The 16,385-nt window shown below is 36.8% G+C and overlaps 1 protein-coding gene across 1 annotated transcript in view; it reads left to right on the top strand.

The window, feature by feature from the left end:
• The window catches only part of METAP1 (methionyl aminopeptidase 1), a 28,966-nt gene extending 14,160 nt beyond the window's left edge, over window positions 1–14,806 (top strand). Inside the window, exons 4-11 of the mRNA XM_075500614.1 lie at window positions 178–238; window positions 1,415–1,506; window positions 2,190–2,273; window positions 3,826–3,964; window positions 7,370–7,501; window positions 10,095–10,238; window positions 12,046–12,111; window positions 12,280–14,806. Of these exons, the coding sequence (XP_075356729.1) occupies window positions 178–238; window positions 1,415–1,506; window positions 2,190–2,273; window positions 3,826–3,964; window positions 7,370–7,501; window positions 10,095–10,238; window positions 12,046–12,111; window positions 12,280–12,440 (879 nt within the window). The 3' untranslated portion in view covers window positions 12,441–14,806. The remainder of the gene's footprint in view (window positions 1–177; window positions 239–1,414; window positions 1,507–2,189; window positions 2,274–3,825; window positions 3,965–7,369; window positions 7,502–10,094; window positions 10,239–12,045; window positions 12,112–12,279) is intronic.
• Window positions 14,807–16,385: the final 1,579 nt, after the last annotated feature.

Raw genomic sequence — 16,385 nt, forward strand, 5'->3', positions numbered from 1 at the left:
AGGAGAATCTTTGAGAAATGAAAATTGAAACTGTTTTGGAGTTTTTTTGCATACTTCACAAATTTTTGTAAGTGGAATTAGCCATATTTCACTGTATTTAATTTTGCTGCATGAGTCTCTGTTTTTGTGACTATAAGTATTCTTGCAACCTAACCCCTTTGACTATGGTTTATCTAGACGCCAACAAGACCGGTGCCAAGTTATATTCAGAGACCAGATTATGCTGATCACCCGCTAGGTAACTTGAAACAAATCACAATTATGAAGTGTTATGTTTGTTTTCTATTCTTCTTTTAATTGAAAAAGCCTTTAAAGCATGAAGGAGATACTGGAGAAGGGAACATCTTTTTATCTGTTCTTCTCACTCCACCTCTTCTTCCCCCACATTAACTTACTGATTTTTCAGAAATAATGGTTACAAGTATTTTTTGGAAGTTCAAAGTTTGTAATGTGTTATCTTCCAAAGGTGTTCAGGAAAGAAAAGAAAAAAAACATGCAAGTCTTAGTCCTGTGGTTAACTTCATAACAAACAGCAATAGGTTGGCTGTCACAGGTGAATTCTGCTAAGCCGTTCTCAGTGACATCAGTGTATCTGTTGGAAATGTGTTATAAAATAACAAAACCAAACAAAACGGCAGTAAGCAACCCTCAAAAGAAAACTGATATATGAATTCCAGCTATTTTTGGATACAGAGGGAATACATTCAAAATTACTTGCTTATTGGTCTGGTTTGGTATTTTCCCCTTCTTGTATCAGTATTGGTGCTTTGCATTTCCCAAAAAAGCTGCTATAAGGTCTGTTAGAATTATTTTTAAATCTTCAGCCATTCTTTAGTTATTCTTTACAGAATGTAAATATTTAAAAAACACAAAATACTGTCTTTTAGGGGGTTGTTCAACTATAAAACTGAGCTTGCACAGAATTTGATAGGGAGAATTTACATGTTTTTATCAGCTGATTATTGCAATAGTATAACTAGAGATATTCACAAGCTTATATAATCCTTTATGGCTCTTTTAGAATATTATTTATTACTATTTATTATCTCCAAGCAGCTAAAAAAAAAAAAACTTTTCTCTGAATAAAATAATTTCCTTGTAAATCTGATTTACAAGGTTGTGTTTTGACTAACTGGACATGATGGTTTTATGCAGTAAGTGAACAGGCATCCTGAGCACATGTGGGCATTACAATATTGTGGAAGGCTTATAAATTCAAATTAATCTGGATGATGATAATAATGCTATGACTTGGTGGGTTCATTACTTTAGTCTGTGGTGAGAAAGTATGTACTTTTATTGCCATTGGTAAGCTAAGTAAGTTCCTTGATTGGACATGTGTAGCAATCACTCCTCTAAATAACATGGGGTTTTTATTTCTTTTTTTTTTCTCCTCCCCCTTTTTTCTTTTCAGGAATGTCTGAATCAGAACAGGCTTTAAAAGGAACCTCTCAAATAAAAATACTCTCATCTGAAGATATAGAAGGAATGCGAGTAGTGTGTAGGGTAAGGGGGTTTTGGGTTTTGTTCTGAAGTGCCTTTATTCTTTAAAAATCTATAGTGATTTTACCAGTTTGTGACAGCACATTTGAGAGTACAAACTTTTGATCACCTTTGAGCACTGAAAAATAGTTTGGGAAATTTGGTATTTTCTTGCTTTTTCTCTCCTTGTGATTTCCAATTCACAGTAAACTATTTTGCAAGCAGAAAGATGACTTATCTGTTTTCTGGCTTTGTTGTTACTAGTGAGATAATCTGTGGCTGAAGTGTTGTGACCATTAAGAATATATTTTATAGTGCGTAAATGAGAACAGAACTTTTTCCTCTGCTAGAGTTAGTACTAACTAAAAACTAAAAAGCCAAAGAGCCCCATCCCTAACAATTTTTGAAAAAGAGCTGTTCAATTGTAATCACTTCCTTGTGCATAAAGTCAAACTTTGAAATGTATTTAGGTAGTCTGATTTAAGTTATAAACTTCAGGGAAATTGTGGTCCAAATCTTAATTGGGGTATTTTCAAATCTCACAGAGGTAGCTTAGTAATACAACCTGTAGACATCTCGAAGTCTTTCTAGAGCCCGTCTACCCAGCTTTCCCAGCAATCTCGGTGTAGCTGTAGAAAATGGGTTGCTAATATTCTAGGGAGTAGTCCCAGTCTTATTTTAAATCAGTACTTGTGTTTCATTTGCAGCTTGCTAGAGAAGTATTGGATGTTGCTGCCATGATGGTGAAAGCAGGTGTAACTACTGAAGAAATTGATCATGCTGTCCATTTAGTAAGGTTATTTTATTGTTCTTCTGGTGTTTATAAGTGCTTTCTTCTCTCTCTTTATTTTTGAATGATTGTTGTGTGGTTTTCTTTGTTGCATTAATTCCTTTTCTTTATTTTGAACTGTTTGCCAATTTGAAGCTAGTGGGTAGTGCAGATGTTAGAAATACGTTACAGTGCAATGGTAGATTCAAAATGAGTTAGGAACTCCTCGGCCTCTCTGTGTATGAGCTCCTTCCATGATTTCCAGCTTCAGATTCCCTCTAAGTTTCTTGACCTGTTTTCTCGCTTAACGACACATAATTTTCTTTCTTCTAAACCCTTTTTGCTCCACAGATACCATTATATAAAGAACATCATATGTAGGCCATGGAGTTTTTGTGCTTTGTGTTGTTGCTTAAGACGTACAGAGGAGAAAGTTTAACTCTTTATGATTGGGAATCAGAACTGAGGAGCCTGAGAGAGAATTGAAACAAGATGTTTGATGCAGTCAGGCAAACTAAAGCCACAATCCAGCGAAGTATTTTAAATGCATGTTCAAGTATTTTCCTGGCTTAACTATTCATAGATACTTGAATTGTGTAATTTTTCTTTTTCTTTGCTGTCTTCTCTATAAGGCATATAAACTGATAATTGAGGATACTTGTGTGCACTGTAGGGAAGGCAACAATTTTAGTATAGTTAAGTTTGTTAGAGTGCTTTCTGGTTGCTGTTCTTTTTATCTGCATTTGCAGCTGTAGACCTAAGATTGTAAGGAACTTACTCTGGTTTGATTAGGCCGGACGTTTCTGTTGAAGTGCATTAAACATTAAATTATTTGCTTATGCATAATGTCTAATATGAGCAACTAGTAGTTAAAATGGTGTTATCCTTCCTCAGCAGTTTTTGGAAACTTTTGCATGGCAGATGGTTAATACTGACCGATATCCCTAATTGGTACTTTGCAGTTTTAAAACAGTATTATTTTTTAAAATAAAAAAAAGTTAACACAGTATTATTTTTCCAGAATTGCTCAGTATGTCACTGTGTGTGTGTGTGTGTGTGTGTGTGTGTATGTATATGTATAGGTAAGTATATATAAAATGTATGTGTCAGTTTTGCAAAAATCCCAAAAAGGTTATTAGAGTGAGTGCAAAGGAAGCAGCTTCAGGTTTTAAAGCTAGGGGTGAAAGAGTGGTGCTAAATGTTATTTTGTCTAGCTTGTGTGTTTTGCAAAAATACTTAAAGTCTTAGACCAGGTGCTTAAAAACAGTCATTGAAAATGGCTGGACTTTTAACTGAATAAATATTGCCATGCGTTGTTTTAAACCTGAATATTTCAGCATTGATAGTTGAACATAAAACTGAGTAGAAACAAAATTAAAGTAGCTCTACTTTCTTCCCAGTAAGAAATGCAAAGCATAACAAAATACTGTAATGCCAAAAAATGCTTGAAGAATCTTATTTTCAAGAGTCACTGCTTTTCAACCTGTCATTCTTATTGTAAAGGTGTTGTGCATACCTTTTTTCTTTGTACAAAACTTACTAATGTAAAGTGTAAATTGTATTTTCTAAATTAGGCTTGTATTGCAAGGAATTGCTATCCTTCCCCTCTGAATTATTATAATTTCCCTAAGTCGTGTTGTACGTCAGTGAATGAAGTGATCTGTCATGGAATTCCTGACAGGAGGCCATTGCAGGAGGGAGATATTGTTAATGGTAAGTGCTATGAAAATTAACATTCAACATTTCTACCTTCTATCCAGTTAAACCGTGCAGTAAGGTGAGGTTTCACTAGCAGGCAACATGATTGGAACAGCTTCTTAAGAGAGAGGCTTTTGTTCCTGTTTACCAATTAACCTCTGCTCTTTACATATTTAAATTAATGAGTTTATTTAATAAAATAATTTCAAAAGTTTGGTCCACTTAAAGAGCTTTATAATTCTTCTACCCTGGTCTGTGCATTAATATAGTGCCTGAGTATTCTACTTGTGGGCGAGGTTCCAGTTGTTCCAGACTGTATAAATAGTGAATAAAATGTATATTGAATTATTCAACTGGATTAGTTCTGTGTGAATTTTTAATTAGATGGCTCTAGCTCCTTAAGATTTTGCTACGGACATGACGATTATGATGACTGTAAAGGATGCTAATGGTGAGGTGTTGTATAGGTGCATATTAAAAAACATACCCTTTTTTTTGAGCATCTCACAGCCTAACAGTACCAGCTGCTTTTTGTTCATGGTACTCAAGGTACTTATGCCTTCTTGGGTGGTGAGGGCTACTTTTATAAATTACTTGACTGTTTTTTGTTTTGTCATTCATTTCTTCTTGGTTTGGCAGTAAAAATTAATGACATTTGTTTTGTACAAACATTGCACCTTTGTTTATTGCATTGGTTTGCTTTTCTCTTAACCATAAGTAAATACCCAGCATATCCTAAGGTTTGGCCTACCTCTAGAAGCAGGTTGGAACCCTTTTAGATTGTCAGATATTTGACATATATTAACGTGCAATAATAGCTACTAATTTGCAGCTCAAGTGCTGTGGGTACCAGCCTTTTCAGAACAAGCCTCATGATTGCTGCCCCTTTCTAGCTCAGGTTTGGTCTGACTGATAGCTCTGAGCTGTAGCATACATGGAACCATTTGGCCAAAGCTCCTTTATCTTTTTTTAATTTCAAAGATGATGCCTTTGCACAACTCTCTATTGTTGCCAGCTTTTCTGGCATTGCTGGAGTCTAAACTAAGAAGCCCAGTTAAGCTTACTAGGTTGGCTTCATCTACATGGTGCCTTACCTCTCCAATATTTGCATGCCAAGACTGTACCTCAGCACTAGAAAACACCTTTTATAAGAGGGTTTAGTCATACCTTTGTTCACATCTCTGCCCTGACTGCACTTGCTCAAGCTTTGAGCCTTCTGCTTTTTTTTGATGAGGAAGAACTAGTTTACTCTTTTGTAGCCAAGTAGGTCTTGTTGCAAAAGGTCCACATCTTGTGGATTGAACGTGCATTCCCCATGGGCTCAAAAGGCTTCTAAGTCTTGTAGGCTTCCTTTTGGTAAGGTAGTGGCTCAAAAGCCTTGTTAAAAGAAGGAACAAAACAGGGTACAAAGGAGGAGATAGAAAAAGTACTTTGGAGGGAATATGCCTGGTGAACAATAGAGGGAAGTGCTCATCTTCCTCTTTACTTAAAACTTTTTAGCCTGCTGGAAGCAAAAGGTGGCCATGTCAGAGTCCAAAACAGGTTTTTAGAATCACAGGAAAACATCAGTCAGAAGGTATTGGCAGGCGATGTCTAGTCCAACCCCCTGCTCTGAGCAGGGCATCATAACGTTTTGTTATCATACTGTTCCCTGGGAGCAGATTCTTAAGCAAAGCTGATCTCTCTGCAAAGTGAGATGTTCCGGCCAAATCTGGCAGCGTCAAGAGAAAGTCTTGTAATCATGTGGCCTATAGAGATAGCCTCTTTGCAGCAAGTAGTCTGGACACTGCGCTAAGGAGCTCTGATATACAGTTCACAAGAAACTTACCTGGCTAAGTTACCAGGGTGCTGGTTTCCGTACAGTCCTGTTATGTTACTACATGTGTACACTGGTCAAAGTATTCCAGTACTCCCATGCAATCATGCAGTGAGTATAGTGTAACCCTGCACATGCGTGTATCCACAACAGGCAGTATTGTTTTCGTGCGGTGTTAATTTCATTCTTAAATGTTTGCCAGCAGTACAGATTTGCTGTTGACAGCAATGTGTTTTTTCCCGTGTTTTCCTGTCAAGGTTCTACTGGTCTCTCTAAGCTGCTCATATACCATATTCCTAAAGTATTTATTGCTCAGTATAGCTTCCTTCATGACTCTTTACCTGTGAGGGGGTCTGCATGTGGATTTCTTCATGAATAGCAGTTCAATAACTATTCTAGTGGTTTTGGTACTTTAGCAGCTATTAGACCTATCAGACTACTGACAAAGTCTGTTAAACACAAAAGTACCCATTCTACCACAGGAAGTCAACTTGATATACAAATCTAGACTATTTTGCATGTGTTTACTATATATAATGACTATATGATGACAGGTTTTAATTTTTTACTCGTCTGCTATGAGAGACAGGATACTGGAATAGATGACAGCTATGTCTAAACTGGCAGGCCTGTTCCTATGTTTTGTAAAAGGACTATTTGCAACAAGCATCTTGTATGGATGTTCTTAATCCAAAAAGGCATATCTTTTTTTGGAATGAGTTAAACTAAAAACCATTTTTTCCTCATTAAAACTACTTATGCTGCTATTTTTCAAGAATGAGTTATCACTTTTAGTTTACAACCAACTTTCTACACAAAGCAAACAAGTTAGAGTTTTGCTGCAACATAATTCTCAACTCTTATTATGTTCTTCTAAACCTCGGTTGTTTAAGCATGCCCTTCTCATTCTTGCCATTTGCCTGATACCGAATGTTTAAATTCTTTCATTTGAAAGAAAAAAGAAAAAGTTTTAAGTCATTTGGTGTATTTTTCTTAGTCAGGAACACTATTGGAAAGTTGCTGTGTATTTAATGTTCAATAAATTTTACCTTTTTAGCTGGAAGCAATGGGTTTTGGCATTACAATTTTTGCAAAGGTGTGACTTATTCTAAATGTGCATAGAGATTATTGAAGTTAAAATATGGGTTAAAACATGATTACATACCTTTTTACATTTAATTTTCCCCTATTAGTGCTGGAATTAATTCTAAGAAAATATTTTAATGAGGTAAATCACTGTGGAGCAAAGAGCTTCTCTTTCCTGTTTTTATATTTAGCTAGGAAACTAATCGTAAGCTTGCTGTGTCTGTGTTGCATTGGTGTGGGGTTTTTTACCTTCTTTTTTTTCTTTTTTTTTTCTTTTTAATTAAATCAAACCATTGACCAGTGGAAACACTATCTTATTAATTCTATAGAATCTACAGGATAAGCATGTGAAAATTGATTCTTCTGGAAGAGTTTACATCTGGAATTCTTCCAAAGTAATCTTATAACTTCACAATTACAATACTACATTTTTACATGTGTTTTTCCTTTCACAAATCAAGAGACAAGAAGTGAGAAATACAATGCTAATATAACAATATGTTTGGTATTCTTTGCAGTGGATATTACTGTCTATCGTAATGGCTACCATGGAGATCTGAACGAGACATTTTATGTTGGAGAAGTTGATGAGGGTGCAAGGAGGCTTGTCCAAACAACTTATGAGTGCCTAATGCAAGCCATCGATGCAGGTAAACCCTTTGGCTAGGGCCTGAAGCATTGTGGTTTTGGTTCTCAAACAAGAGTGCTCATATTTGCTATTACCCGGGAGTGACTTCTGTTGTAGAACACAGAAGTTAGTGTGTGTCACCAGCAGATGATGTATATTGTATAATACAGTGATTCTTCAAATGGCACAGTTCTGTGGGTGGTGGTTGCAACTTCTATTTGAAATGTGGGTTGACAAGGAAAATGTAATTGATGCTGAGCTGATCAACACATGATGATATTTACATGGAAACAGCCTTTTCAGACTGTTAGGTAGATGAATAAGACATCCTTGATCTGAGTAGTTTAGAGAACGTGAAGAACAAAGTGTTTTGGAAAACCAAAGTATGGCTTCCTACTTTTATAATCTGTGTGGTGTTGCACAATGAACTGATGAGATAAAGCACTGTTTGAACACTTAAACTATCTCTTTACCCCTGCCAAACCTGATGGTTATTTCATAAAGCTAATTATGAGCTCTTGATTTCCAACTGTGGGAATGCGCCAGAGAAGACAGATTCATATCCTTCACTACCCACAGAACTTTAATTATGTTCCTTAGATATAACTCAGGACAGCTTCATTGAGACATACAATGAGATACAAAGGTAGGTAGGTAATGTCATGTTCAACTTCATTCACAAAGCAGTATACTAAGTTCTCTTAGACAAACAGAAAACAAAACAAAAATCTCCCAAGTCCCTGGAAATATTTGTATCATCTGTATCTTTTATACCCTGCAGCTTCTTAAAATCCCCAATAAAATTTACTTACTTCATGGCCTAGAGGCTAAACTTCAAGACTGAAGTTTAAGGTGCTATATATGAAGGCTTTAAACTTGCATTTAATCAAAAGTAAATGAAAAAAAAAAAAATTATAACAAACTTACTTTGGTTAATAATTTGGAGATAGCGTAGCCAAGCTGAAAAGATAAAAATCCGTATGAACGATGTCTTGCATATCCGTTGTGTGATCAAGAAAATACTGCAGAGTTGAGCTGTGAAGAATGTAGATTACCTATTTATGTGGGATTACTATTCTGAAATGACCACTTTGTTTTTCAGAGCTGAAAAATAGCTCTGAAAAACAAAGTGGTCATTTGCTTTATCTTTGCTCCTGTACTTTATTTTTATAGCAAATGTTATATGTGTTGTCTCTTATCTTTCATATCCTGGCTTTGCTGTGTAAACTATGACAGAAATTCACCTTTGTGTTCATTATAATGAGATTTAAATGCTCAGTGTAACTTTTCTTTACCAACTTTTTAGATGCTGTAACAGATTTTTAATGGGTTTTAGACATTGCCTGCTAGTAGGAATTTTGGCAGCAAGTGTCTCAGCTGTTAAAAAGGGTTGCCTCTGCCCTGTTTAAGTAATCTTAATTTCTTGGCATTGAACCAGCGGAGCTCTAACTAGGAGAGTTGTATGAGAGAGAGAAGCAGGGGGCTCCTTGCTGCATTGAGATGAGTTGCTTGGTATTGTCAGGCCCGAAGGAGATGGTACTACTTCACAACTATTTAGCACAAAACCAACAGATTAACTTTTCCTCTTCCCCATCATGTCTCTTTTGTGTTTTGGAAAACGCATGCACATTCCAGTAATCTAAATTTCTTGTTATTTTCTGTAAATTCAGCTAACTGATTTAAGTTGTTGTTTACATTAGCAGAGAATTGAACTAAATGGCTTGCTTCATGTAAAGTTTTAGCTATGTATGTGAACTCTGCTTAAGATGGCTCCACATAACCACACAAGGTCTGGCTCCTGAAGGAACAGCATGTATTCAGGGAGTTGTGAATGATCTTGAAATAGTGTTTACATTCTTTTTTCTTTCTAGTGGCTCAAGGTTGCTTTTGGTATGCATCTTCATGAGCTGATGGATGAGGCATTGTTGCTTTTATGGTGGTATTACTCCCTTGTCCAAGTGCTCAAAGTGAATTTTCCCACACCATTTTAATCTGTTTCAAACTATCTTTTAAGGCTTCTTAAAAGGATTGTGAAAAAAGTTAGTCCTGCATATGAACATTCTTATTTGCTGTAGCATTGCCACTAAAAATCTTGTCTAAGAGTAGAGATACCTGTTTTGTCTTTTTTTCCCTTCTTGGTCCTTCACGTATAATCATTTTTCCTCTTTATTTGTGTGCACTTTTCACATAGTAGCAGAAAGATAAGTGTATATTCAAATATAGTTCATACATTCATTGAAAGAAGCACTACAACTCTGGGTATGAGAAGTTACCAAGTACTTTGAAAGTCTTTTGTTGTCTTTAATTTCAAACTTCAACATCCTTTTAATATATGAGCACTTACATCCATGAAAGGAAGAAAGTAGTGTTCTTGTGAAGTTTTCTTCTTTCCCTCTCATTTTCTCTTTTATATGAGACTGTTTCCTCCCTCTGTCATGTTATTGCACTCATTTATATACTTGGTGGATTAAGTGATCATAGGAAGTTGCACACTAGAACAGATGGCCATACAAGCCACGAATGCTACAGAGATATTAGTCTGAATGGTGTTTGATGGTTAGTTATGTTGAAAGAAAGCTCTATAAATTTCCATCTGTATCTCTTTAATTTTGCAGTAAAACCTGGTGTTCGGTACAGAGAACTGGGAAACATTATTCAGAAACACGCTCAGGCAAATGGATTTTCAGTTGTTCGGAGCTACTGTGGGCACGGAATCCATAAACTTTTCCATACAGCCCCTAATGTGCCACATTATGCCAGTGAGTATTGATTCCCTTTGGGTTGTCCTGTAGACAAGAAGTGGTTTGCAATGAATGCACCCAATTTACTTCTTGCTTATATTCTAATAAAGTAGCATGTTGCCTGACAGCCATCAAGTTAGCATTTTTGCACATGTGAAATAATTTTTTTCTAAACTCTGGAGCATAGCATGCTTTATGAACCTAAATAAGGTGAATATATTATATACTGAGACAATCTGTGCCTACACTAATGGTTAGTGTTAGGTCTCATCTGTACTGGGTAAGTGCTCAGTGTTTTTGCCTGAATTCCCAAGTAATCCCTTACATATCCTTGTCTGACATGAATGGGCAAATATTTCTATCCTTAGAAGGTCTAAGTAAAAACTTACTGCCATTTCCAGATGTAAATAAAAGGCTTTTTGAATGGTATGGTCAGGTGCTGTGCCTGAATCTGGATCCTGTTATGTTTCCCTTTTCTTCATTTGAGTGTTGTGATCTGGTGTTCCTGGAAACCTCTTTGTAGTGTGTGGCAGAGGAGGAACAACCCTTTCCCCAGCAGGTTCTCAGCTTTAGTTTTTGGAAATGGCAATGTCCCCATGACAATTTTTGCCAGCAGGACTAAGAAACAGTATCCACAGAGGCAAAGGAGAGACACTTAAGTGCCAGTGGACAACTGAGGATAGAATGAGTATCATGATGCAGTGATTAACAGTTCACACCCACTTCAGCTGATAGGACATTTATTTCCTCAGACCTGACAGATGCCTCCATCTTCCCATCTCCTAATGAGCTTTAACACAGGTTATAGTTGTAGATTATGATCTAGCAATCCCTGACTTTTCATGTCATCATTTCCCTAAGTTATTTTTTCAGAAAACAGAGAAGATCTGTTAATGACAGGGTAGAAGGGTGTCAATTCCTGGTATTTACATTTTATCATGTAAAATGAAGAAAATCTGGATGTTTTGGAGATGGAGGGCATTTTATACCAATTAAAATTCAATTTAAACTTTCAAGCATTGGAACAGGCTGCCCAGGGAAGTGGTTGAGTCACCATCCCTGGAAGTATTTAAAAGACGTTTGGATGAGGTGCTTATGGACATGGTATAGTGGTGGTCTTGGTAGTGTTAGGTTTACAGTTGGACTCGACCTTACAGGTCTTTTCTAACCTGTGTGATTCTGTGATTCTGTAAAATGCAGTCCAAGAAAAAGGAAATTTCTATCTTTCCTGGCTGTTGGGAACTTCACATTTTTTTTTTTTTTTTCTAGTTGAGCTAAAGAAATACAGCATTATCACCCTGACTCTGCTATGACCTCATTACCCAGAGTAATGAGGAGGGCAATGTGTCTTTCATAAATGGAATCATGGGATTAGTTAACCGCTATTATATTTTGACAATTTATTGGAGCTAATGGTTCAGTGGAAACAAATTAAGAGGTTTCAAGCCTTCTCTGACTATCTTAAGTGCTTCTTATTTTTATCGGGGTTTTTTTAATGAAGTTTTTCATCATAGAAGTCTGCAGAAATTCCTGTATTACATTTATTCCGTGTTTTTATAGAACTGGAGTTGAACTCCAGTTGTTGGAGAGAAAGACAGCAATTAATTTTAAGCTCCTTGAGTAATATTGTGGTGTTGGAGGAGGGAGAGAAGGAAAGAACCAAGGGAAATCCTAATGTAGAATTAAAAATGGACAAGTGAACGGGTCATCTCTGAAGGGCTTTTCTGACTTTACAGTATTCCTGCTGTATTCTTCTAGGACAAGGATTCATTAATTTACTAAGATGGGATCACTTTTTCTAACTTGAGTGTTTATTTTATTGCAGAAAATAAGGCAGTTGGAGTCATGAAGCCAGGTCATGTATTTACAATTGAACCAATGATCTGTGAAGGTGAGCAACTTAGCAATAGAGTAAAATGTTTACTCTTGTTTACTATTAAGTAGTGATGGAATAGGATGCTGGTTCTAGTCTGTATAGTTGATAGATTTTTCGTTTCTCTTTGGGGAACTGATATCTGTTACTTAAAAACAGTCAAAAAGTCATCATTTATGTTTTTAGGTGGTTGGCAAGATGAAACATGGCCTGATGGTTGGACTGCGGTAACAAGAGATGGAAAGCGATCTGCCCAGTTTGAACACACGCTTCTGGTCACTGATACAGGCTGTGAGATCTTAACCCGGCGGCTGGATAGTATTCGTCCCCATTTCATGTCCCAGTGATAGTCTAGACTGAGCAGGTGGATCTGAAAGATACATATATATTTTTTTTGTCTCTGTACTATGCATTTTTTTAAGAGTACAGAATAGAGAGATTTCATCATTTACTTTGTTCTCAGTGATTGTAGATAAGAGGAATATCTTGAAGAACCTGACCCAATGTCTGGAAAAGCAGAGAAGAATTTAAATAATTTCCTGCTTTCCTCCTACCTGCAACACTCACGCTATATTTTTCTTTTTTCTTCAATTATCTCTTTAGCCCCCTTCTTCCAATTAGACCCACAATTGCTTCTGTTGCTGCCATGATATTAGCTAGAAAAGTGTGGGTAACCTTTCCCACTGGGACTTGATATTTTGGGATCCAGGTTTTTTTCACCACTTCAGTGTGCCCTGTCTCTCTTGGTATGTGAGTGGCACCTGAGATTTTAAGCATTTCTAGTTCCAAAGACTTGCTCCTGCTTCTGCAGATACTGTTCTAATGGGCTGGCCCTTGTTTGTTTATCTGTTGAGAAGGGGACAGAAGGGAGAAAGACATGCATGTTGCCAAGAATAGGCTACCCTTACCTTTAATTCTGTCTCCATCTCTCTGCTGATGGCCTCTGTGGTGATTGTGACTGTGGGTGACACACTGTGTTAATGGCAGGACTTGTTTCTCTTGCTGGAGATTTGATAGTATGGGCTTCCTACAGGGAAAATTAATAAATTCTGTCTTACATGCAGCTCCCTGAAATAAGCTGCTTCTCGGTGAAGCAGTATGTGCAGGCAGTCTCCTGCTCCAAAAGCTTGGTGAAGCTGATGTTATCAGACTTGCCTAGGTAAAGGAATGAAACAAGAACCAAAAAGATCCCACGATTCATGGGATCCCTGCGTGTGTTAACTGTGGGGCATTTTTTTAAAGGTACATCCGCAGTAGCTATGGGATTTGCAAGACTTACAGTGAAACGAGTATATATCTGAAAACAAGTCTGGGTGTGAGAAAATGAAATACCTTCAATGCTGTGTTCGTTTCTTTTGGTAATTTTTAAACAGGTCATTTTTTCCCCCTCAGTTAAGTTGGTTTCATGCTTTTGGAAAGTCTTAGGGAGGCAGCTATGAAAACGGATCTTTGTTCCTCAGACTGCATATAGAGTGGGCAATGTTAGTATATATACCCCTGTATTTTCTGTTAATGGGTCATGATGAGCTGGAAACTGTCATGTTAAGGAGTGTGGATTGATTAAGCCTCTCTTCTCTCTACCCTTTCTTTTCCCATGCCCACTTCTTTTCCATCATCTTTGGTGTCTCTGCTGAGGGAATTTATTTTTTCTTCTAAATTGTAATGAAAAATTTTTCTGACCCCATTGCAGACTTATCTTACACCACTGTAATGCAAGAAATAGTTAAACCAATGCAGACATTAAATCATACAATCATGGGCATAAAATACACCTTTTACAAGGTGTCTGGTGAATTTGTTGCCACATTAGACCCAAGCATATGAGGTACTGCATACCTTTGGCTCCCCTTGGCACTGCAGAATTTAGGTGGGGGAAAGGGGTTAGTGCTTCATAGAACTGGATTCATGTGTACTACAAATACCAAATTTGCCAGAAAATGTCTTCTCTGCCCTGAGTGCCTCAGACCTCTGTTGCTGTAAGAGTATCATTACGATGTTTTCATTACCTTTATTATTATTTTTAATTATGCAGTAAAGTGACCTGAAATGATGCATATAGAACGTGTGTGTGTGCGTATGCGTGCGTGTGTGTATATAGATTTTAACAAAACAGACTGTAGTACTTGAGTGGAATTACCTGTGTTGAATGAGATGTAATGTATTGAGGAGATGACTGTCCTGGAGGTTTGCCCACCATATCATTCACTTGAATGGTTACAACGGTCTTGCCTTTTCTATATGTGTGTGTATGAGGGGGGGCTTCATTTTTGGTCTATAAAATAAAAGTTGCAGCTGCTTTTAACAGAAATAACTTTTTTTTTTTTGTGATCCAAAACCAGGCATAGCATTCTCAATTATATCCAGGTTTGCTTGCACTTGTGGTAGATGCTACTACTACTTGTACTTGCACTACTACTGGTAGATCCATGCAACCAGTTAAAATTCACCCTTAAACCTGCACATGTGCCACTTGAATACCTCTTTGTCCTTGCACCAATACAACCAAATTTGACACTGCATGTTTTTAATAGAAGTAATCTATGATGCTATGCATTTCTGCCTATAAATTGAAATCACAGCATGAAAACTGTTCATACTGAGTTCATACTACTACAGTATTTTTAAACAAATGGAAAGCTTAGTCAGCATCTGTACCAGTTCTTTCAATGTGAAATAGCAGATCAGCCTGGAGAACAAAACTTATTAAATAAAAATACTGTGAAAGGCTATTTTTTCACCTATCTAGCTGTAACTTTGCTTGAACATGGCCTATTAGGCTTGTGCTGACTGGATTTGGGAAATTACCTCTTTTTGATTCTTACACAAGTTTCTATCCACTAAAAAAAAAACCAAAACAATTTAAATCTACTTTCTAATGAAATTTTAGAAATTGTATACACTTTTGCCAAAAACACAATCTTGCAATTAGTCAATCTCTTAACAATCTCTTAAAGTATTTTCCTGTTACTATCATATAAGAGAGTGTGGAAACTCTTCATGCTGTTTGAACATGAATATTTAGGAAAGAAGATTTGATAGCTAATGTTGAATAAAAGTAACAGCATGAGGGGGCAAGCTGCATCTTTTACATGACAGCCAGCAGAATACATACACATTTCATGTACAGTCATTTGGTGGAAACTTTTTGTCCATTGAAGTCCTTACAGTTGTCAAGATGGTACAGTTCAATACAGTACCTTCATCACCAAGAATAGGGTACAAGCTCTTGTGTTTGAGTCCCTTTGTTAGCTGAGCAACTTCAAAGAGACTACTTCAAACATGCTCCATTCAATCCACTGCTTTGCAGGACAAAGTAGTCTGAAAACTCTGCTACGTAAGGGCTAGGACATCAGTTCTTCAGGCTGGGAAGAAGCTGTAAGTCTTTGACCTGAGCACTCTGGTACCATTAAATGTCTGTTGTTGACTTACCCTGGTATTACAAGACTGGCTTTCCACAAACACTCCAAGATGCAGATTCTCTAACATAATAATGTAATGCAGACAGCATGATTGTATGATCTTGATCTAGTCTATGCAGCCTAGAGGAACAACTGTTATAGTATAAATATTTTAAATCTGGTCGATCCAGTTGGGGGGTAGTTTTGCTAAGATGTTGAGCTAATATTCTGTTGATACCATCTTGTAGTTCTAGAGTTCTCTTGCTGGAACGGCTTAACACCAAGTTTTCTACTGAATTCTGTAATGTTCATCCAGCATTTCTGGAGTGACAAGGTACTGAGAATCACTTCACTCCTGTGTTGGAGGGGCTCACTTTCCTGGTACAAATTCACTTTTTATTTCTTCCAGATGCTTAAAATCCAATTCTTATGACATTCACAGGAGTTAACTTTGTTGTTTACTCTGTCTGATCAAATTAGAAATGCAGCTACCTCAACTATTTTTAGAATGCTCTAGGGATATCTTTCCAATAACAAATGGGAAAGATGTAATTGTCCCAGTTGTATAGGAGTGTCTTGGGGTAAGGTAGTTGTTAGTGGTGAGAAGGAATTTCTTCTAGTAAGATTACTGTTTGCATTCAGAGTTCTCTGTAACAGTTGTTTTGACCAGGCTCCCTTAAAACACGAAACTTCTCTCTTAATCAGTGTTGTTGGTTCACTGAAAAGCACTGACTTTTTATATACATAAAAACCTTTCTTTAACTGGGTAGCCTTTCTGCCTCTGCTTTGCAGTCTGGTTTTTGCTGTTCCTCTGTGTTTTTCTGGACCTGTGGCACTGCTTCCAGGTTTCAATTCGAAGAAATTTTATCCAGTCAGATCATTTCAACTATAGTT

This window comes from Mycteria americana, chromosome 4, assembly GCF_035582795.1.
Source record: "Mycteria americana isolate JAX WOST 10 ecotype Jacksonville Zoo and Gardens chromosome 4, USCA_MyAme_1.0, whole genome shotgun sequence".
Classification (NCBI taxonomy): Eukaryota; Metazoa; Chordata; class Aves; order Ciconiiformes; family Ciconiidae; genus Mycteria; species Mycteria americana.